We start from the raw sequence: 22,610 nt of genomic DNA, 5'->3' as shown, positions 1-22,610 counted from the left end.
CGCCGATACCGTGATGAAAGTCAACATTCGTTTACAGACACTAATGAGCCAATTTTCTACGTGTGCATAATTAGCTCTCTCGCTAATTAGCATTGTGATTAGAAAGGACGTCGCCACGTTGAAGAAAATATGATGTGTTTTCTAATGAAAGGAGGCTTGGGGGCGCTCTCTGCTGATGGCAGGGCCAAACATCCGACAGGGTCAATTTTCCGCAGAGATCAGCGATGCAGCTTGTGGTGGCTTCTAACTACTTTGAATGCTACACATGCATTTTCTATCAGATCTAACACATGGACAACACACAGGTTATGTTCGACTGTCCTCAAGAGCTACATACTGAGGCCAACAGTGGGAGCCAAAGTGGACGCTGCAAAGACAGAAAGAAGCAGAAGGCAGACGGGAGCAACGTTCAGTCGACAAGTTCAGCACACATGTAAAGCAGGCACATTTAGTGGCGGAGCAGAACAGACATTCAACACTTAGGTTCGGTCGTACCGTAGTTATTCGTAGGATGAGAAATAAATTGCTGCTGTGCATCATCACTGACTTCTTCTTTTGGCAGCAAACACCCGGGAGGCAATTACATATGCGGCTGTGGCTGCGTGGATTCTTTTAGTTACCGCTTTTACAACTTGTCTTTGACACTTTTGTGTCTGGATAACAGAGCTGGAGAATCCGCGTTTGTCAAATTACTTGAAATCATGGTGTTGCTTTGAAGCTACGAGCACAAACTCGACTGACGGTGCGATGACTTGGAGCCTTTGGGCACTTTTTTGTGTGAAAAATAATGCTTTAGATTCAGGAGCATATGCTACTATAAATAAACTACTTATTTGCTTGTGTATTAGCCGCATATTAGCTAGTAATGAATCATATTTATAAGATAGATTAGCGTCTTTTTTTTATGTTTTTAATATTATTAGTGTATCTTTTTTTTAATCTTAGAATGGTCTCCAAAAATGATGAACTATTAACAGTAAATAGCAAGTAATTCATTTAGTTCCCCAATCTAAAGTGTAACCAATATTAGTTCACTGGTTTGTTCTTGTCTCATACGAAACTCCTTTTTCCATCTCATCTATTTTCCATCTTTTGAATGGTCCTTAAATGTATGAGATTGTGTAAACTATGTAATATTATACACAATTATACGTATATTATACATATAATATTTGTAATAATAATGAAATGTAAAAGCATTAGCAGAACATCAACACCTCCCTCTACAGTTAGAGTATAACAGTCAAATTTATTTCAGGTAAAAAACACAAGTACTCACTATTATTTCAAATATAATTCACAAATAAACAATAATTTGCCGCGGTCACATCACATTCAAAAAAAAAAAAAAAAAAAGCCGACATCATTGCGTCCATATGCAGATGGACATTGAGACAAAAGCGCTCTGTCAAAAATATATAGAATTCAATGCGCTTAAATAATAGTACGTACTACGTCTTGATGTATAGTGTGAGAAAACAACTTCATAGACCAACGTGAGACACTCTTGGTGGTTTAAAAAAAATGCGATCATCAAAAATGAGATCATAATTCCTGATATAATGTAGAATTAAATCAACAAGCCTTGTCTATTTCGAAGCAAAAATACATGTGCTAATAAATTTCCAAAGCTTCATTCAACTGGTGTTTTCTTTCACTGACAATTACGTTTTTTAGATAAGTGTGTCAATGTCGAAGAAACGGGTGTTAGAAGCAATAGAAGTTTTTTTATCAAAAAAAAAATGTCTGCACGGAACTACTGTCATTTCCAGTTCAGTCATTTACAGCAGCGCACAAGTACGAGACTTGAATTGGCGCCAGGTAAAGCGTAACACTCCAGCACACACACACACACACACACACACACACACACACACACACACACACAGGAGTTGTAATAGAAAAGAAAAGATTACACGCTTGGAACAGCTTCATTATGATAACTTAGCCACCGAGTCGTGCATGAATACATTAATTTGTCCGCCAAACGTTCACTTTGCTTCTCTCTTTTTTTTTTTTCCACAGCTGGCTCTGCCCTTCCAATCAATAAGCACTTGCTCTGTCATGACAGTGACAAATGAAAACCAACACCAGCGCCATATGAAAGTGTTTATCCACAGAAATGACGAACATGGAGATATGAAAAGCGGGACTGGCCAGGCATATATATATATATATATATATATATATATCACGCTTCCCTCATTCAATGTAGTCACTGAATAGTGAAAAGTCTCTCAATTCAGGAGCAGCAACAGCAGCTTGCAGAACCACCGACATTTCCATAACACATCTTTGCATATGACTTACGTGCTTCGAGGGTGGTGGTGTACTCCTCGCTCACCACTGGTCCGCAGCCCACCGCCGTGCACGAGCGTAGTGAGACCTTGTATTTGCTCACCGGCTCCAAGTCACGCAGCGTCCACTTGAGGGTGTCGGGGTTGCTGATGTCGATGGTCTGCAGCGGCCCCACTTCCTCTGTGTCGTTGACTGTGGAGGAAAAAAAGACACGCTAAGCCAAACACCTCTCGTATTCTGAATAAACAGAGGCCACAAATACTGTCTCTCAACTTCCAAGCATGTCACCATTGATTCCTCGTGACACGAGGAAGTGTATAGTAAATTGAACTGGTAAGTTGAGGGGGAATAAAAACAGCATTACAGTGAAAAAGATTGAATGAAAGAATTGACACACTTGAAAGAGCCACATGAGAAATGAGTGAAGTGAACATCAGCGTGAATTAACCCAGAGATGCAGAGGGATGACTACTTGAGCACTGGTGCGTAGCAAATTGAAGCAAGACATATGTCTTCAGTTCTAAGCTCAGAAGAAACTACAGCGTGAGGTGCTGGCTGGATGCGAACGTCGCCTCATGTATCTGGTGGAAAACGAAACAAATAAAAAGATACTGTATGAATGCACAGATATAAAGCAAAAAACATTTCCTATCCGTTTATCCTCTTCTGACCCAAGCATGTATTGGTTGTATATAACAATGCTTTCTTTTTGCACAGGACATAGTAATACCTAAATATGAATAACTACTGTATTATTACTACCTTATGAAATTGGTCCAGTCCCAATGCACCATGGAAGTAATCTTCACCATCAACTATGACTTTTACTTTTGGTAGAAGAGTCTGGGGACATTATGGCGGGTGATAATAATCCCATGGAAATGGACCAGCAGGAAGCATGTGTGTAGGTTAAAGGTATCTACTGCCAAATTCTTGGCTTGTTAACTGTATTTGAAACCTGTACACATTGGTGCTTGAATGGCTGACCCCTCCCACATGGGGTAGCTCCATTGACATTCCTACAAAGTGTTTTTAACCCGACGGTAAGAATAATCCAACCTTAGTATAGACTGGATTCGGGAGACAAGCTTATATTAGAATGTTCTAAAAGTTTCAGTATTACTTTTCTAAACTCTAAAGTACTTTAACTTTAAAATAATCTGAAGTATTTTTTTAATAATACATTTATGCTCAACGCTAAACACAGATACGGACGGAGCACTTTTGTTCACGCTCTGCATTCATCCATATTTCTGCACATTTCTACAAATCGTACGGACCAAATAGAGCAGTACTGCCAGAAACCATGGGGGCAGCGTTCCGTTTTTCTGCCCAATACATAGCTCTAATGAGACATGAAGAACACCTTACAATGGCGGAAATTCTCCGTCCTCCAATTGCGATATATTTTACCCACCACCACCTACAACGCTGCCATGTGTGGTTTGGAATTTGTTTTGATCATTGAATGCCAAGACCACAAACTCACACTTGGTTGCTGTTTTAAGTGACTTGTGTTTAACTTATTTTTGTGTCACAACCTGAGCTGTTTTATTTATTTATTCTTAAGCTCCGGTGTGATCCGGTGAGCTGGCATTATTTGGACACTTTGATCAGATCTAATTTTTCACTAAAGCGTCGCAGCAGGCGGGGAAGGTGGCATTCATGTTCTCTGAAGCTAAAAAACAAACGCAGCAGGTGTTGAGGTGACCTTTTGTTTGTGAAAGAGATGCCACCGTTTTCGGTGAAAGGCAGCAAAAACAACGACGGAAGTGAATCGGCCCGCATTTCTTTTCTCAGCAAAAGCTCCAGCTGTTATCAACCCATGTGTTTTGTCTTCGAGGACAGCTGTGATCAATTTTTCGGAAATTATGCAAACAAGGTATGGCTTGCAGAAAGCGCCAGATAAACACACGGCACTTCATTTTTTGTGAAACATAAGTATTATGAGATGATCTCATGAATTTGCACCCGACTCACAGGATGGTGACTCATTACGTGGCACAACTTTTTGTTGTACTTCCCTCTGTTACACAACTTTATTCCTACAGACTCACTGATAGTGAAGGGTTGATGATTTTGATATATATATATATATATATATATATATATATATATATATATATATATATATATATATATATCTCAGAAGTTCAGCAATGGCTCTAGAATTTTCCAGGTAAAAGGATAGGTGAACATATTCATTCATTTAGTGTCATTTTCCTTTTCACATCACCTAACATTGCCATGCTTTCCTGACGTTTATTTTCCTCAATCTAGCGTAAATATCCACTTTCCATTTTCCAGCAACAGCAGAGCTCTGTCTCGCTGCAGGGCATTTTTCCAAAGGCAGACAGCGCTTCAGGACGTTGAAGCAAAGACGACGATTTTTATTATTGTTTTGTTTTCTTTGTTTTTTTTTTTTTTAACTTTAAGTTTTTAAGTTTAACTCTACACAACAACACGATCTCAACAGTAAAGACACTCTCACTTTGACACAAGAGAAGCTGTTATTTAGGCATGTTTTATCAGTCAGAAACGTAGTTGTTGAACAAGGTGACTCACTTCAAAGTATGACGTTTTACCAGAAGTTTGGAGGAAATGTGTCACCTTTTATGACAAACTAGCTGAACTTTAGGGGGAATGAATACGTCAAGCTTCATCAGATGTGTTGCTATTTTATTACTGCAAAGTGTACTTCTAAAAGAAGCTGAACTCAGTTGCAGTCATCACTTCAATGTGCTGTTACTCGCGACCATCACTTCTTTCCTCAATGACGTAGATTATCAAGTAGTCTTTGCTTAGCAGATGGAAGACCAGTTCAATAAAGGTAAAACCTAAAAGACATGATGTCATCAATGCTGCGGCGTCGATGGGTGTCATCCTCAAACATCTGCACCCTACATTGAGATTCCACTCGTGTCAACTCCCTGACAGCTGGCCACATTATCTCAACATTTTACACAGCGCTTTCTTCAAGGGGACTTAGGGATAAAAAAAAGAAAAAGTCACACTTCATCATCTTCATTGCCCGGCGCAATGAAGATGTCGTCACTTGAAGTACTGCATGACATTTGGACCTCTCCGGAAACCAAATCAAAGGCACTTAGTTGGACTATTAAAGTCGTCTGAAGTTAGTTTCTCTCTGACTTTAGTTTGAGGACAGTGTACACACGCGACGTGATAAGGACCCCACGGGACCGGAACCTACAGTGGATGTGCACCACGGCGACATGGTGGGGTCAGCAAAGTTTCACCGCAACAGACTGTGACATGGTGGCCTCGGTCAGCACAAGCTAAGTGGAGATGCTGACATGCAGTCGACTGGACACCACCTGGACATGTTTCCTAAGCACACTCTGGCCTTGTCCTGACCTCCTTCCCACCCAGCAGCAACAAGCATCTCCTTGTACTTGCATTGGATTAAAGGGAGACAAAGAACTGAACTTTTTTTCTGCCAAATCATTGAATTTTAAACACATATTTAAGCACTTCAGCAGCTTAGACGGAAGGTGCAATGAAGGAAATCTAGTTTTTCACGCTTTTACTTTCACCAAGTCAAAACAATTAACGTTCTATTTTTTTTTTTTAAGTAGAAAAACAAGTGTCAAGTGTCACACATAGGGCAAACGCAAACCAAGTCACAGGCAGAACAAAGCTAAAATGTATTTAAAAATCTTTCTCAATAAATAAGAGACTAAACTTATTCTCAATTTTATTATTGTTTTTGCATGTCTGGTCCATTTCATTTAGCCCTCGGGCATTAAGGAGGCCATACAGTACTGGACCCGATGCTTCGCTCCACCGGTTCCGAGGACATGGTGGAGGACATGGTCTCACACTGCTTGTTGGGAATGTATCTACATATTACGACACCAGCCACCCACCCAACCGACCCAGGACACTCGCTCTTCACTTCCTCCTGCTGGCCCAGAGCCATGCCAGACTGAACTCAAACAAAGCTCCCGGCTGTTAAAAGCAAGATCCATAACTTCCACACTGTGCAATAATCCCGACAATTACTATTACATCCCCTGGAATCATATATGCAAAACATATTTACTGTTCATTTATGGTCCATTTCTATTACTACCATCACAACTGCTGTCCGCTGCAACAAGCTGCTTCTTTGTACTCCATATTCATGCAATACATGATCCCAGTTACTCATAACAAGTGCTGCTTTGCACCTCTGACAGGTAAAAAAAAGCTTCTATTCATTTAATATGACGACATTTCAAACAGTTTTGGCACAACATGCTGCCTAGAAATGGTTCACACAACGCCAATAAAGGTTCTTTAAAAGGTTTGCTATTTTTTCTGAATCATAATAAGAAGAAGGTTGGTATGGAATTGAAATTGCTGCTTGACACAGTGGGGCATATATCTATTTTCCCCAACCAAAAATGCTTTGTGTTGTCAGTACATACGAGTTGAAAAATATTTGACTAGTGGTACGTCAGGAAAAGAAAGGTTGTGAGGTTGTGAACCACTAGTCTGAGAGAACAGAAGAAGCACTAGATCAGCACTTGTGTTGTACATTTCCACCTGGGTTTCAACAGGGAAGCAGTTCAATAAAATAAACTTTCTTTTTTTTGTCATGAGACAGGAAATGAGACCTATCATAAAGTGCCATTTGTCTGCTGTCATGGAAATTGATGTTATTGCCCAGAAAGCCGTAGAATTCATGAATTTTCTCTCTCTCTTATCACTCCGATATATCGGCTAATAATGGCTGTCATGCATCTTGTAGAAGTGTGCGATTAAAGGGGACACTTACTCAGCTGATACTCCAGCAGATATCCGGTGAGGGCCCCATTAGGCTGCACTGGTGGACTCCAAACCAAAGAGATGGTGTGCTTTTGTACGTCTGCGGCCTTGAACACGGGATTTTTCTCGGGAACTGCAAAGAAGGCAACAGTAAGCAGCGCTGCAACTTGGGCTATTATTAGATTTTCCCTTCAGTAGTTGTGAATCGATACATTTCATGCTGTTTTGCCACAGTCCTACCTCCCTCCGGGGTTTTGAAGTTGACAGGATGGCTGCCCGGCCCGTTGCCCCGACCGTTGAAGGTCATGACGATGAGGATGTACTCTGAGAAGGGTGTGAGTCCCGGTACCACAGCATGGTTGCGGTCCCCCGGGAATGTTAAAGTCTGTTTGTCCCCGTGGGTTTTCTTCGAGTCCAACAGACTGCGGAGGTGCCACCAGCTTATCTATTGAGACACATCACCGTCAGGATGAAGAGCTGTCGGACACAAAGGTGTCTAAACACGACGGTGGACTATTACCCTGTAGCCTCCCAGATGTCCGTGCAGCTTATCCTTCGGTACACGTTTCCAGCTCACCTTGACCACTGAGCTGTTCATCACCTCTACAGCCACATCGTCCGGCGCAGCAGAGGGAACTGCAGGAGCATACAAACATCAAAGTCTGGGGACGCAAACCATTGAACTGGAGAGCTACTTGCTGTTTTAACTAAAACTGACTTCTACACATCAAGTGGAGCTAAAATGCTAGATCAAAACAAGTTTCTCTCTATGTTCAAGGGGCTTCATGACCTCCTGTGACCTCTTGAGGGCAAATCCAGAAGAGAGCTGAACACAAAGGAAAAAGCGCACATTTTTATGTTTTCTTTATTTTAGATATAAAGACAGATACAGTGGTACCTCGGTTTTCGAACATCCCGGACTTCAAACAAATGGGAGTTCGAACAAAAGTTTCGAGATTTTTTTGCTTCGGATTTCGAATGAAAATCCAGAACTCGAAGGCTCCCGAAAAAAGCCGGACTGATCGGCTGACCCACGACACGCTTTGTTATTGTGTATAACGCAGCCTCTGTATGCAGACGTGTCCCATTAGCCACATTTACTGACTGTTTTTTCTTCATATTGAGGTGTAAAACCTTTACTGTCTCCACACTGGACCGTGGTAGAGTGTCACAGGGGAGGTGCTCGCTCTCCACACCTCCACTCCAGGGTTTGATGTCCTGTTGTGGGCTGGAGCTGGGACAGGGATGAGGCGAGTCTGGGACAGAGCGTGACTTGGTTTATGACTTTGTCACAGCCAAACTGCACAGAAGCGCACATTCAGAGCTGGACACGCACCGGGCACCTCTTCACTTCTGGAGAGACCTCACTCACTCGGCAACCCCTCCCACATGCAGCGGCCACACACATAGAGGAACAGCGCACCTGCAGCAGACACTCTACATTCACTCCTACAAACGACTATTTTAAGATCATATATTATTATATTAGATTATATTATTTTAGATTACTTCATTCATTCATTCATTTCGAACAAATGGCTTCTCGAACTGCCTTCTGGAACGGATTGTGGTCGAGAACCGAGGCACCACTGTACTCCCAACTCATTTGAATGACTTGACTAAATCATAAAAAGCCACTTTCGCATGCCACTTCTTCAATTGCTTCAATTGACTTTAAACTTAGATTGTTTTAAAAGTACGTTTTCAACAGCATCGCATTCTGTGATGAACCTCTCCCTAATAACGTTACTTCAGTTCTCATTTGCACAATCATTATGACACCACGCGTAACCGTTCATTTGCGGTAAATATTGAGCGATATTGGAAGACAACGACTCACAATCCTCCCCTGAGAAGCCAGACACGATCCTGGGCTCAGGGGCCCAGCCCTGATGGTTCCTGGCTTGCACCTTGATCTCGTAGGGCACAAACGTCGGCGTGTTCTTCACCACAAATGAGTGCCTCTTCACTGTGTGCTCCTTCCAGTCGCCCTCCACATCCTGCCGCCTGTAGCTCACCTTGTACTCCAGACCTGGGCCATTGTGTTCGATGAGTGGCAGCGGCTGCAAATTATCCGCAGAGAAAATAAAATCTTCAGCAGGCAATCATTCATTTAGTTCACAGTAAAATATTCTGCAGTTTTGTATGCCTAAGTTGTTCTGCGTTGACCTGCTAAACCGTGAAGTGAATCCAGATGTACCTTGGGATACTTCTTCAGAAATAACACGTTAGTGCCCCACCAAATCGCTCACTTACACCCAAATCATAACCATGCCTGATTCACACCGTGCACAGATCGACCCCCCTGAGGTTTCATGACACAGCGTCAAGGGTAGATGAGGTTTCGTGAAACAGTGTCCTGATTTTCAGAGGCCACCAGATGGCGCTGTCTGCTGTAAAATGTTTGGACTCAAACAATCAAGTAATGAAACCTCACATCAGTTCAAAACCAAGAGCTCCATCTAGTGGACTTTGAAAATGTGGACACTGTTTCATCAACACTGCAAGACTGTTGTTTCATGACACAGTACCTCATCTACCCATCACTCCAAACTTTGACGGCACAGTACTGTTGTCTGAAGTTATACTTTACTCTACTAATGCCTCACAGTGCTGTTGAACAGACGGAGACAACACATTTTGTCATCACGTCACGCGTGAAAGTGTATTTATTTTCATTATTTGATGGTACGTTGTGCTTTATATGTGTCACAGCTTTTCCAACTTGTCCTTTTATTTAGATGCAGGTGGTCACATAACTGGAGCCTGATGCATGGGTAAATATTTTTGTAAAACCATGCGAAACAATCCAACACCAATAAAATCATAACAAAAATCATGGTTACAAGAAGAAGAAGAATGTGGGCGCTGTTCCCTGACTGGTTTAAGAACCTGGCCCTCAAAATATCTGTGTATGTGGTGGGTCAATACAATCCATTTTAGCATTTTAAATATCACTGATAGCAGGAGACTCGATGTGACAGCGGGTGGCAGTAGTTTGCTCACTCAACATACACAGCAAGAGCGAGGAAGAACGCGCTGCAGCTCCGGTAATTCAGAACACCACCAAAATGTATGAATCTATTCCTGAAACCGTCACTGACTTAGTTTGTTGACAGACATAGAGAGACAAATGCAAACCATCAGGTAACCTCCTTGGCTCAGATAAATACGGTGGCAATGTTGGAATAAACGCGTCATTAAAAGTGACATTCTCCTAATCCACATATTTCTAATAAATATGCTGTCTGCCTTTTCATAAAATTGCTGAATTAATTTTAGACCTTAAATCTGCAGGGATTCTAACCACACCACACAGACGCAGAGCCAAGTCTCTCAGTTTCCCATCGTTGTTTCTATTTAAACACTCGTGAGACTGACCTGCTGCTGCGTGGCTTTTCTTTGATATAGATTCTTGCAAAGTCTTTGCAGATGAAAAGATTTATCTTTCAACAGAAGTGAGTGGGTAAGTAATAGACATAGCAGTTTCTACAACTGTAAAGCCTTTCAGCAGCACACACACGTCCACCTTTCAAAGGCAGCGTTAGAATGACGGAGAGGCTGAATATTAAGTGTGGGAGCGATTCAACTTTCTATTAAAAAAAGATGAATATATCGGCGAGGACGTCAAAGAGAACATTCTTGTTTTCCTCTCACTCTATTCCGAGCTACTTAACTTGAAAATTTTCAATGGAATCTCATTGGTTATTCGGAGAATAGCAAGGAGAGAGAAGAATGAAAAACAGGTCATTTCTCTTAACAGCTATTGATAATTGCCTATAAAACACGGACAAAGTTTCATTTTTGCTTTATTATTGCATGACTTCAAAGTATGACAGATGTGAATAAATTCTCACCTCCCAGTTGATATCCATTTCGTGAGGTAAATGCCCTTCAATTCTGATGTTTTCAGGGTTCTTGTCGGGCGCTGTGGAGAAGCAATATAGAGTTTGCCCGTGTTGTCGGTGTGAGAAATCTCAGGTGAACTCAGCACGACACAAGGGGCACGGTGGAATGAGTTATGCAGTTTTGCATCCAACAGAAGCTAATGGAAATGCAGACAAAACGATCTGAAAAGTGACCTGTTGGTGGAGTTTTGTATCTCTGTGTGGGCTCGCTGGCCGGACCTCGTCCCACGCCGTTAACCCCCGACACGCGAAAGCGATAGTCGACGTGTCCGTAGAGTTTGAGGACAGCCGAGGCGTGATTTCCCGGCACTCTCTGGAGCTCCTTCCAGTTCCCCGGCTCCCACTGGCTCTCCTCATATTCAATAATGAACTCTGTTGACAGGAAGGAGGAGGACTCAGAAGCGCTTATCTTACCACCACTCATGCAGATAGCTCCTGCTCCAAGAGCCCTCCGAGAGACGACTCATAACTCACGCTTGGGTGAACCACTAATAGATTCATTTAGTCCAAGATGGTATCAAAAGTAATTACTTGGCATACACAATGAAGCCGGTGATTAAAAACAGCCATACCCCTGCAAGATTCCGGGGTTGATTTACTACGATAGCGAGGAAATACATTCAATATGTGGGCTAAAACAGTAGCTGTTGGGTCCAAGATCAACTTCAAGATGATCTAGGACCCAAGATCATCTTGGGTCCAAGATGATCTTGGGTCATCACCCAAGAGTCTCACGATGATCTTCGTGAGACTCTTGGGTGCTGGTGACCCAAGAGTCTCACGAAGGTGAGACTCGTGACACCTTCACGAGTCACACCTTCATATCCTCATTTACCACTCCCCTGAACCACATGAGTGGTCTTCCTCTTCCCTTTTTCCGTGGTCGCTCCTGTCCATGCGTCCTAACCATCTGGCCACCCAAACCTCCCCACATGAGCTGTCCCTCTGGTGGACTCATTTCTGATGTCCTTTTTCGTCACTCCCAATGACCCCCATAGGATCTTCATCTGTGCCACTTCTACTTCTGCTGCCTGTGTTTCTAGTGAAGCAACAGAATTAAGGGGCAACACAGCAGAAAACGGGCCGAAATTAGAAGACAATGCGAATATTTACAATCTGTTCTTAATATTTCTGTGCTGATAATATTCTTTACATTCATACAAAGTGGTAGCAAACACTTCCATGGAAACCACAGCTCTGTTTGTGAATCTTTATGAAGCAACAGTGCCAGAACCATGCGAAATGCCACGTGCAAAATGTGTGAGAAAAACACCTCGGTGTTAAACGTTTGACCGGACACCTGCTCCACAAAAACACCACTTGGTGGGAGGATTGCCTGTACTCATGATAGACGGAGCTATAATGGGGGGCACCATTGTGTCCCTGGTCAGGTCTCCCACAGAAAACAGGTCCCAGCAAGGTGAGTGTCAGATACGGCCTCCGCAACCCGAGCCAACTCACACCAACAGTCAAGAGCAGAAAACCATTGATGGGAAATGTCAAAATAGGTTCCATAAAAGCCAATTCACCTTGAACTGAAAGTGTTATTTTGCCTGGTTATGGTTATGAAATAACAACTGTAAGGATTTTTGTGGAAATTCACCAAATATAATCATGTATTTTCCCATCAGTTCTTATTTTGCCGCTTGTTTTATGACTGTCTTCAAAGCAGAAATTTCAGAGTTTCCAAAACGCTTCAGTGCAGTGATCATGAAAGCTCTGTCATGATGTCCGTCGTGTTTATGTAGTAAAGTTGTGGCACGTTTTGGATTTGCTGTGAGCTCTCCCAACCACCGTACTTCAGACATCTTTATTGACCACAAGACAAATTTTTAAGATTAAGCTGAATGACACAATACTTAGGGGTTGATGAGGTTTCATGAAACAATGTCCTGATTTTCAGAGCCCACCAGATGGCGGTGTCTAATGTAAAATGTTTGGACTGGAACAACTGGAACACCGCCATCTAGTGGCCTCTGAAAATGACACTGCTTTATCAAGACTGCGATACTGTTTCATGATACCTCATCTACCCATCACTAGTTGTTGATAAAGATTGTATAAGAGCTATGACGTGCAGGTACGCCGGCTTGATCATTATTATGCTCTATTTAGAGTCGAGTCTTTGGTAAGTTAGCTTTCGATGACGCCAGTGCACATACTTTTGTGTCTTCTGTTATTCGTTCTCCATGTGTTTGTGGTTCAAATTTCAGTTTGTCGTGTCCCGGCTGTCCACACACCAGCACACATGGATGCTCCTCTTACCCGTTGTTGAGCTGTTGTGGTCGTCTCCCGGGATCCATTTCAGTTTCACACTCCTGCTCTTGTGTTCGGACAGCACCAGGTCCTCTGGAGCATCGGGGACATCTGAAAACATCACAACAACACGGGTTTAGAAAGTCACACAGCCATCAATCTTAGGAGCGACAAAAAAAAAGGAAAAGAAAAAAAAGCCAAGGGAACAAATGTTCAATCAGATCTACCCGAGACAGAGGATGTGGAACGGTCTGCATCAGCAGGCCGAGATCTCAAGATGTCAACAGCATCTTTTGCGGGGACAGTGTGAGACGCTTCAGGGCGCTCTAATAAAGTCACAGTTTGGATGTCTTGCTCCGATTGTTTCTTTTCACACGACTTGATTGACTCTCTAAAGTTACTTGCAGCATGACACGGGGGAATGTGTACTGGTCTTGAACTGCCTCTGTCTGGTGCAGCCGTACGAGTCTGACGCGAGAGTGCTCCAACCACGTCATTATCGGCGACGCTTCAATCCGCAAAACACGTTTATTAATGTCAGTGTCGTCTTTGTCACCGCGGCCATTATATGATCACGATTAATGTAGGTGAACCACTTCTGGAATGTTTTTTTACATTGGCTGAGGGGAGATTGTTCTTGTGTTCTTATATTGTTACTACTTAAAATCAAATTGCTTTGTTGTTTATCTGTCGTATCTATAGTTTTCATAATACATTGGTACCTCGGTTCTCGACCACAATCCGTTCCAGACGGCCGTTCGAGAAGCGAATTGTTCGAAATCTGAATCGATTTTTCCCATGACAATGAATGGAAAAAGCAATAATGTGTTCCAAGCCTTAAAATAGTCTTTTGTAGGAGTGAATGTAGAGTGTCTGCTGCAGGTGGCTGTTCCTCTATGTGTGTGGCCGCTGCATGTGGGAGGGGTTGCCGAGTGAGTGACGTCTCTCCAGAAGTGAAGAGGTGCCCGGTGCGTGTCCAGCTCTGAATGTGCGCTTCTGTGCAGTTTGGCTGTGACAAAGTCATAAACCAAGTCACGCTCTGTCCCAGACTCGCCTCATCCCTGTCCCAGCTCCAGCCCACAACAGGACATCAAACCCTGGAGTGGAGGTGTGGAGAGCGAGCACCTCCCCTGTGACACTCTACCACGGTCCAGTGCGGAGACAGGAAAGGTTTTACACCTCAATATGAAGAAAAAACAGTAAATGTAGCTAACGGGACACGTCTGCATACAGAGGCTGCGTTATACACAATAACAAAGTGCGTCGTGGGTCAGCTGATCGGTCCGCGCACGTTATGTTTTTTCCAGCTTTTTTCGGGGTCGTTCGAGTTCTGGATTTTTGTTCGAAATCCGAAGCAAAAAAATGTAGAAATTTTTGTTCGAACTCCGATTTGTTCAAAGTCCGAGACGATCGAAAACCGAGGTACCACTGTAGATGCTTCAGAAACTGGCTTAAAAAAATCCTTTGGATTAGTGTTTTTGTCTCTGTTTCTGCATCATAACATTGTAAAAATAGTATATATGGAAAAAAAAAACACTGTGGAATTGGACTATTTTACAATATTTTTTGTTCACTATAAACCATTTTCACTGCTGGCCTTGAAAAATAAAACTGAGAAACACTTCCCAACTAAGCCTCCTCAGTTCAATAAAACCACAATGCAACTTGTTTTCTGTCACAATAAACATTCTAAAACTCACATTGTAATTTCCGAACACACTGTTTTCATCAGGCCCTCGCTCAGTAAACTCTCACAAGAGCTTGTGGATTTCTACCCTGCATGTGCCATATGTCAGTGGAACAGGTTGATTTTTTTTCTTTGAAATGACAATGATCTTTCTGAAGCTTGATAGTTGTGCGAGAGAATCTGGCTGAGCTTCCAGACAGGATAAACCTTCGAGGAGTTATGTTCATTTGAAATGTGTATCCTTTCTGCAGTGACAGCATCATCAATCCAGGGTTCAGGAGGAGAAATCCAATTATTGCAAAAAAAAAAAACAAGACGAAAACATTAATTCTGTTCTGTCTGCAAGTGACTTTTAAAAATGCATTGTAATTGCAGAAAGTTTGAATGCCAGAACAAGGTCCGGTGAAATCTAAATGAATGAAATGGTAGATTTTTTGAGGCAGTTGATTTCAGTTGAAATAGTTGAAATACAAGTTGAAACATTTTACAGACAAACTCACCTGACAGACCTGGTTTCGTTCTTGTTGAAGGAGTCCCATTTCATTTTTATCTCCCTCTATTACTCTTTCACATTTTAGTTCTGACTATTTTTTGTCCATTAAAACTTGTTCATATCAAAATAGCTAGGTGACTGATAAGCACAAAATGAATCTTTTTCTTCACCGTTGGACGAAACAAGCTGCAAAATAACAAGGGTCTGGTGGGGTTGTCTGGTTCTTGAGGCTGCACTGGACAAGAAAACCCGAAACAGAAAGTGAACTTTGCCAAAAGTCAGACACCAACTGCGCCGCAGGGTTGGAGAGTCAGCAGAGAACTGCTTGGTCACAGTCACAATATTCCTGGAATCTAGATCTGGAGCCGACCTCAAACAAGTTATATCTGTATGAATGAATTTTTCTACTCACCTAACACCATGAGCAGAACAGACACCGTGTCCTGGTCCAGTGGACTTCTTGCAACGCACGTGTACACGCCCTGATCCTGGTGACTTGTATTGGAAATCTGCAGAATTCCATCCTCCACAAAGTATCTGTTGACAGAAACGGATGGAGACAAAGTATTGACAGACGAACCAGGAAAGTGAAACGTCTCCTTCTCCGCGGATTCAATCTGCGATACTGTCAAGCCAAATCCTGACTCGTACCTGGGATTCTCAGTGTAGTTGAAGGCGATCTCCACGCCATCTTTCTCCCACAGGAGCTGAAAGTCATCGCTGAAGGACTTGTCGTACTCTGCCAGGCATGAGAGCTGGGCCGTGCTACCTATTAAGATCTGCAGGTCCTCGGGGGGCAGCACTATTCTAGTGGGATCTTTCATAGGCAGAAGTGTATTAGTTACATTCCAAGGACTTAAAAAGTCAGAGCAAGCACTTCCAAAAGGTGTGGTCTTGTACCTTTCACCGCAAGCACAGCATCAATGGCAGACCTGCCCACTGTGTTTTCGGCATAGCATGTGTACTGTCCTACGTCGTCTTTTGCAACGCTGTAGATTTCCAGCGAGCCATTGTCGTGAACTGAAAACCGAGGGCCCCCTAAAGATTCTGAGGACTCGTCTTTACTCCTGAAACCCATATAAAAACACAAATGTTTGAGATTTAATGTGGGACATTTGAAATGAAATTGCTCACACTAAAGCTACAAGAGTGCACACAGACCCAAAGTGAAATTCCTTGCATGAAAATACAGGTAAAAATTGTGTCGAAAACATGAATCTCCACCTTCTTACAGTAGATATTACAAGAGAAGGAGCGCAGTGATGGTGTTCCCAAGGGATAAAAGGCCTGGAAACCACTGACAATCTCATGCTTTGAATTCAATTGCAGATCTTGACGTACGGAAGAACAGCTAGCTATTATTAGATCACTTTAGTCGAGATTATTTTTTTTTGTGTGTGTGGAACATTAATACTCAAAGCTTTGTGCGGCGTTAACCAAACTTTTATAGACGGTTGACTAAGACATTGTGAAAATTGTAGAGATAAAATAACTAAATAAATAAAAATATATGCACGGATTGAAATTTACATTTTTTTTTTAAATGCACATAGAATGCATTTGCATATGCATGAATGCATATAGTGCCTAAACAGCAACAGAGGCATTTTAATTTAGTATGACAAGTCATCTATGAGCTTCACATTTTAATTTCATCAGAAAAAAACATGTGTTTGCACATTAAATCTGTGCAGCTGTGAGTGGTGAACTGCAAATATATCCCCAAATGAGTCATGTTTTCATTCAGATGTATAGTGTAGGAGACTAATTTGACATTTCTTTACTCAGATTTAAGCACTTCTATCTATAACAGGTCATGCTGATGTGAACTTGAGAAGTCGGATGTTTAACTCACTGACTTCCATCTGTTTCTCTGGTGAGATGTCAAGTTTATCATCTCTAATCTGCACTTGGTGCCACCAGTTGAAAACTACTGCCTCCCGCTGGTGAATAGAGAGAGAAACAGCAGGTGGAACCTACCAGGCGACAGCAGAGGGTGGAGAGCTGAAGACCTGACAGTGCATCAGCAGCCCTTTGCCCTCGACAGCCGCGTACTCCTCCCCCTCTTTGGTCAGAATCATCGGCGGAAGATCTGCTCAGGGAAACACAGGCGCATCATTTAGACTCACGGCTTTAACTGCTCTACTTCTGAAGCTAACCACTGCGGAGAAATAGAAATAAACAGGCAGGAAAATAGTGTTTAAATAGACAAATTGCAAGTAATAATAACTTAATTGGAGCACTTTATGGTGCCAAAATGACTTGGATGTCAGGCCGTCACTACCTACTGTGCGAGCGTGTGAAAAGGATCAAAGAGGAAAACAATGGAATAATGAGCGCACGCCTTATCACTTGAAGCCAAAGCCTCCTGTTAAAATTGTCTCTCTCTCTCTTGTAATTGTTTACAAAGGCAGCAGCTGGGGAATTAGCATTCTGAGGCTGTCCAGCTTTATTAACTCCCATGTCACAGGGAACAAACTCGTGGAATTTGTGCAAAGCAAGATTCTCGTTTTATCGCCAATGACAAAGCAGCACGTGGGTTTTCTACAGCACAAGAAGTGAGCGTGGAATACAGTGGTCGGACGGTGCTTGGCATTTAAATAGCAGCAAAGATTCCATGAAGGACCCAAGACTTTCTGCTCCCCCATGAATGTAGGAGCCAAAGTCACAGGGCGGTCTTGTACCTTTCACCGCAAGCACAGCATCAATGCTCACTGAGATCACACTAAAGCCCTCACATATGCTACAAGAGTGCAGCCAAAGTGAAATTCCTTGCATGAAAGTGCAGGTAAAAAGTGTGTCGAAAACATGAGTCTCCACCTGCTTGCAGTAGATATTACAGGAGAAGGAGCGCAATGATGGTGTTTCCAAGGGATAAAAGGCCTGGGAACCACTGACAATCTCATGCTTTGAATTCAATTGCAGATCTTGACGTACGGAAGAACAGCTAGCTATTATTAGATCGCTTTAGTCAAGATTTTTTTGTGTGTATGGAACATTAATACTCTGAAGCTTTGTTGAAGTGTTAACCAAACGTTTATAGACGGCCATGAATGTATGAGTCACAGAACAGCTCAAACGTGGCTCAACTGTACGTACTCATAATCATGATGTTGGCATTGGACAGGATAGTCCCGTGTCTGTTGGAGGCTTCGCACTGAAACACGGCGCTGTCCGACTGTTTGACGTTGTGCAGAACGATGGTGTCGTCAAACGTCTTCATGTTCGCTGCTCTGGCATCTGGAAGAGAATAGAAAAGTTTGGGAGTGTTATTGAACTCACACATTCACTTGCTTTCGTTTAGGATTTAGGCAGTCAGACTGTTGAATTCGTGAACAGCCTTTTATTTTATTTTATTTTATTTTATTTTATTCCAAAACACTTTTCCTCGTTGGTGGGATCCACACTGACCATGGCAGTAAATTAAATTCACTGTCCAGTTAAGTATCTTAAACATACAGTAGAACTTTGGGTGGTAACCATTTTTTTTTCCCTTTGTCTCCTAGTGAGGAACTACTGTCATGTCCAACTTGGAGGAAGACCTGGGACAGACCTAGGTCAACATGCCGTGAGCCAATCTGTACCTCATTTGAATCTATCCAAAAGAACTTGTGGCACTATTAGTGACGGTTAGATGAAGCATCATGAAACAGTTTTGCAGTATTCCATCACCTAATTTTCAGAGACCACTGGATGGCGCTCTTGGTTTAGAAATGATGTGAAGTCACATTGATTTAGTTGTTCAAGTCCAAATATTTTACAGCAGACAGCGCCATCTGGTGGCCTCTGAACATCAAGACACTGTTTCATGAAGCCTCATTAACCCATCAGTTGGCACAATCGAAACAAGATTGAAGATGTTCAAGTGATACTGCTTACATCTGAAGTAAGCAAGAAACACAAATTGAGTGAAATAGCTGTTAAATTAGATTGTAAACAACCCTGCAAACTCACCTAAATATATTATGTAGACACATTGGAATAGTAAGAACCTTGTGCCTACCACCACCAGATCATCCGCGCAATATTTCACTTTGAAAAGCCCTCCATGAGAAACACTTGCTGTGTCGTTGGAAGAGAGACAAATGGCTGTAATGGCATTTTCTCCTCAAACTGAGAAGAGGAATGAGGCACTCGGCCAACTTTTCAACTGAGAATAAAACGTCTCCTTTCTGATGTTGAGTGGGGTGAAATAATTGAGAGAGAAAATACGGCTAGTCACGCGGCAAACAATTTCATTTCATTCACATTACTATTTTTTTTCAAACTCCAACGCAAGAACAGCAGAGAGGTGGAGATCCATTTCTGACTCCTTTGGAACACAGGGGTGGAGGAGGAGTGGTTGGGAGGTGACCATCATCTATTCCCCTGCCTCTCCATGGTGGAGCTCCAGGTAGTGAAGAAGGAGAGCGTCATAACCGAAGGCCCAGCTGAATATCAATCTGGTTCACAGCAGGGTTGTGAAGATTTTTGTGTTAACCAGAGAGAAGGAAAGTCGCGCACCATTCACTGACATTTGATGCAGAAGATATTAGCAACAAAGAAGGCAATATTTTTATGTCCATTAATTCAAATGAAAAATGGTGTTCTAAAGCACTCATTTCAGAATTTATTACGGTATTTATAAATTATTAAAACTATAATTTCTTGCTATTCAGAGGCTCCACTAGAAAAGTCTGAGGTTTTTTCTTTTAGTTTCAAGAGAAAATAAACCATTAAACCTAGATAATGTTCCGCAGATCTGCTATTGTAAGAGCCGGCAGAAGAGGCTGACATGAATATGTGTTCAAAGTGCTAACGTGGCACTGACCCCGCAGAGGAACCCCGTTGATTCTCCATGTGATCCTGGGCTTAGGAAGCCCCCTGGCGGAGCATTTGATGAGCACGTCTGATCCGATCATACTGAGCTGACTCTCTGGCTCCAACAGCCACTCCGGAGGTTCTGAGGAGACACAGTCAGCACAATCTTAGCAAGAGTGCGGGAGCCAGAACTGTACTGGAAGGAGAGAGGGGGCAGAACATGTGTTGCACTCGTGGAGAGATCTGCTGCTATGAGAATCTACGTCTCCAAGAGGGACATGAAGAGAAACCGTGGCTCCTCCACAGACACAGGAAACACTCATCGATATGAAGGATAGATCATTTTAACTGTGAGGAAAAGCAGCATTCCTCCCGTCTTTTAAGAGACACATCAAACAATTGAGTCAGTGTAAGGAAAGGTCTTCTAGACATGCGTTTTCATGTGACTCATACACTCAGGTGACTCAACGGGAAGTTGGCTGAACTTGATCTTTTGTCTGAGTCATGACGGACCTCATCTCTGTCTCAGATGAAATTGCGAAAAAAAGAAGCTTGAGGTTCTGACTCATCTGAATCCCACACCATTAAACTTGTATAACAAGCTCAAACTTATTGGCGAATCCTTGACTCCAAAGATGTCAGAGCAGAACGAAGCCTGCTGTGGTTTAAAAGAAATGATGTTTGAGAGAAGCAACAACTCGACAATTCCAGCTGACCTTCCACCGTCACTGTGAAGTAGTGCAACACCTCCCCCAGTGGGTTCTTGGCCTTGCACATGTATTTGCCCATGTCGTCCTCCTCCACAGTCGGTACAATCAGCAGCTTCCCATGGCTCTCCGTTCTGGCTTTAGGTGGCAGCTGGCCACCTATCTTCACCCACTCCACCTGGGGGGTGGGACTGACAAAAGTACACACGAGATCATTCAGTTTTCTTTAAAATATCCAGCCCACACTGTCATACTTACAACCCCTCAGCAATGCACTCCATCTTCAAAACGTCTCCTTTGACCAGCAGTAACTGCGACTTGTCACCAGTGGGCGTCAGGAAAGTGGGTCTCCTGTCCAGGATTGCATTGGCTGACAGAACACGACGCAGCATTAGAACGTCACCTGACCACCACACAATCCTCCGTTGATACACCGAGCAAAACACAAGCTATTGACTCACCATTTTCTCGACTCATGTCACTTTTTTCTGAAATGTGGGCGGATGAAACAAATAATGGAGAACATGATGGCGGTGTGGATGCGTCGGCGTGAACATAAAAGAACATAAAACAAAACAGACGCAGGTAAGGAGGACAGCACGGCACTTGAATGGCTTTCTGAAGTGCAGCTATGAATATGGATTCAAATGAATATCTCTGGCTTTGAACACAGTCCATCAAAGTCGATGTGCATCGAGTGTAAACAGCTCTTGTTGTGGAGATAAGGCACCGGGGCGACACCTACTTGTCTTGACGATGACAGACATTGCCGTCTTCTGAACGATGGTGCGTATTCTTGGGAAGGCGGCGAAGCAACAGTAGTCCCTTCTGCTGTCTTTCTCAATGGCATGAGAGAAGTACAAGTCCCCATTCAAGCCCATCGACACTCGCTCATCCTGTTCTATGTGCTGCAGATCTGTGAGGACGAGAGAGAGATTGAGCCAGCAATGGACCACGATTTATCAGACCAGGCCACATCATTATTACTGTTATTATTAATATTAGAAAATTGCTATCGATGATGATAATACCACTAATAATAATCAGAAGAAGAAGAAGAAGAAGAAGAAGAAGAAGAATGGAAAGCTGTATAAAAATACTATTTCCATCTTTATTATTATTGTTATTATTAATGATAAAAATAATAAAATTAATAATAATAATGATAATCGTAATAATAATAGTAGTAGCACTATTATTATTATTATTATTATTATTGTTATTATTATTATTATTATTGTTGATAATAATAATAATAATAATAATAATAATAATAATAATAATAATAATAATAATAATAATAATAGTAGCAGCATTATTACTATTATTGTTATTATTATTATTATTATTAGTAGTAGTAGTAGTAGGAGCATAAAAATCTAAACACAAAAATAATAATAAAAATAAAGATACTTCTTTTTCATGGTACAGCTTTCCTTTGCATATTTTGGGATTCTGTCATATTTGTTTGCACCACATTCTGTCAAATTTTCCGTGATATTAACTTAAAACACAACACAATTGTGTTTTGTATTCATGCATCCTCATAACAATAGAGTGTAAGTACTCCCGGTAATGCATTTTTATTGAGTAATACACAAATATGAACCTATTTACAAGAGGTTTCTTCTCGTTTCTGTGTTTTATTGATCAGCACACAAACAGACGTGCCAGTGCTGACAGCACATTTG

General features: G+C 42.2%; 1 protein-coding gene across 10 annotated transcripts in view; it reads right to left on the bottom strand.

Annotated features, from left to right (window-relative positions):
- The window catches only part of chl1b (cell adhesion molecule L1-like b), an 81,589-nt gene that overhangs the window by 15,471 nt on the left and 43,508 nt on the right, over positions 1-22,610 (bottom strand). For 5 of the 10 annotated variants that reach the window (XM_053866946.1, XM_053866940.1, XM_053866936.1 and 2 more), the window contains 20 exons: positions 21,665-21,835; positions 21,381-21,407; positions 21,178-21,289; positions 20,929-21,110; positions 20,223-20,354; positions 18,512-18,652; positions 17,393-17,504; positions 16,313-16,479; positions 16,064-16,229; positions 15,825-15,949; positions 13,242-13,343; positions 11,151-11,348; positions 10,926-10,996; positions 8,909-9,131; positions 7,859-7,894; positions 7,589-7,704; positions 7,309-7,513; positions 7,079-7,201; positions 2,311-2,490; positions 338-367 (listed from right to left, as the gene is read on the bottom strand). In XM_053866946.1, coding sequence (XP_053722921.1) covers positions 338-367; positions 2,311-2,490; positions 7,079-7,201; positions 7,309-7,513; positions 7,589-7,704; positions 7,859-7,894; positions 8,909-9,131; positions 10,926-10,996; positions 11,151-11,348; positions 13,242-13,343; positions 15,825-15,949; positions 16,064-16,229; positions 16,313-16,479; positions 17,393-17,504; positions 18,512-18,652; positions 20,223-20,354; positions 20,929-21,110; positions 21,178-21,289; positions 21,381-21,407; positions 21,665-21,835 — 2,619 coding nt within the window. The remainder of the gene's footprint in view (positions 1-337; positions 368-2,310; positions 2,491-7,078; positions 7,202-7,308; positions 7,514-7,588; positions 7,705-7,858; positions 7,895-8,908; positions 9,132-10,925; positions 10,997-11,150; positions 11,349-13,241; positions 13,344-15,824; positions 15,950-16,063; positions 16,230-16,312; positions 16,480-17,392; positions 17,505-18,511; positions 18,653-20,222; positions 20,355-20,928; positions 21,111-21,177; positions 21,290-21,380; positions 21,408-21,664; positions 21,836-22,610) is intronic. The other 5 variants (XM_053866944.1, XM_053866943.1, XM_053866941.1 and 2 more) reach the window with 4 other exon arrangements.

This window comes from Synchiropus splendidus, chromosome 6 (genome assembly GCF_027744825.2).
Source record: "Synchiropus splendidus isolate RoL2022-P1 chromosome 6, RoL_Sspl_1.0, whole genome shotgun sequence".
NCBI lineage: Eukaryota > Metazoa > Chordata > Actinopteri > Syngnathiformes > Callionymidae > Synchiropus > Synchiropus splendidus.
This window is presented reverse-complemented; position numbering and strand designations above follow the sequence as displayed.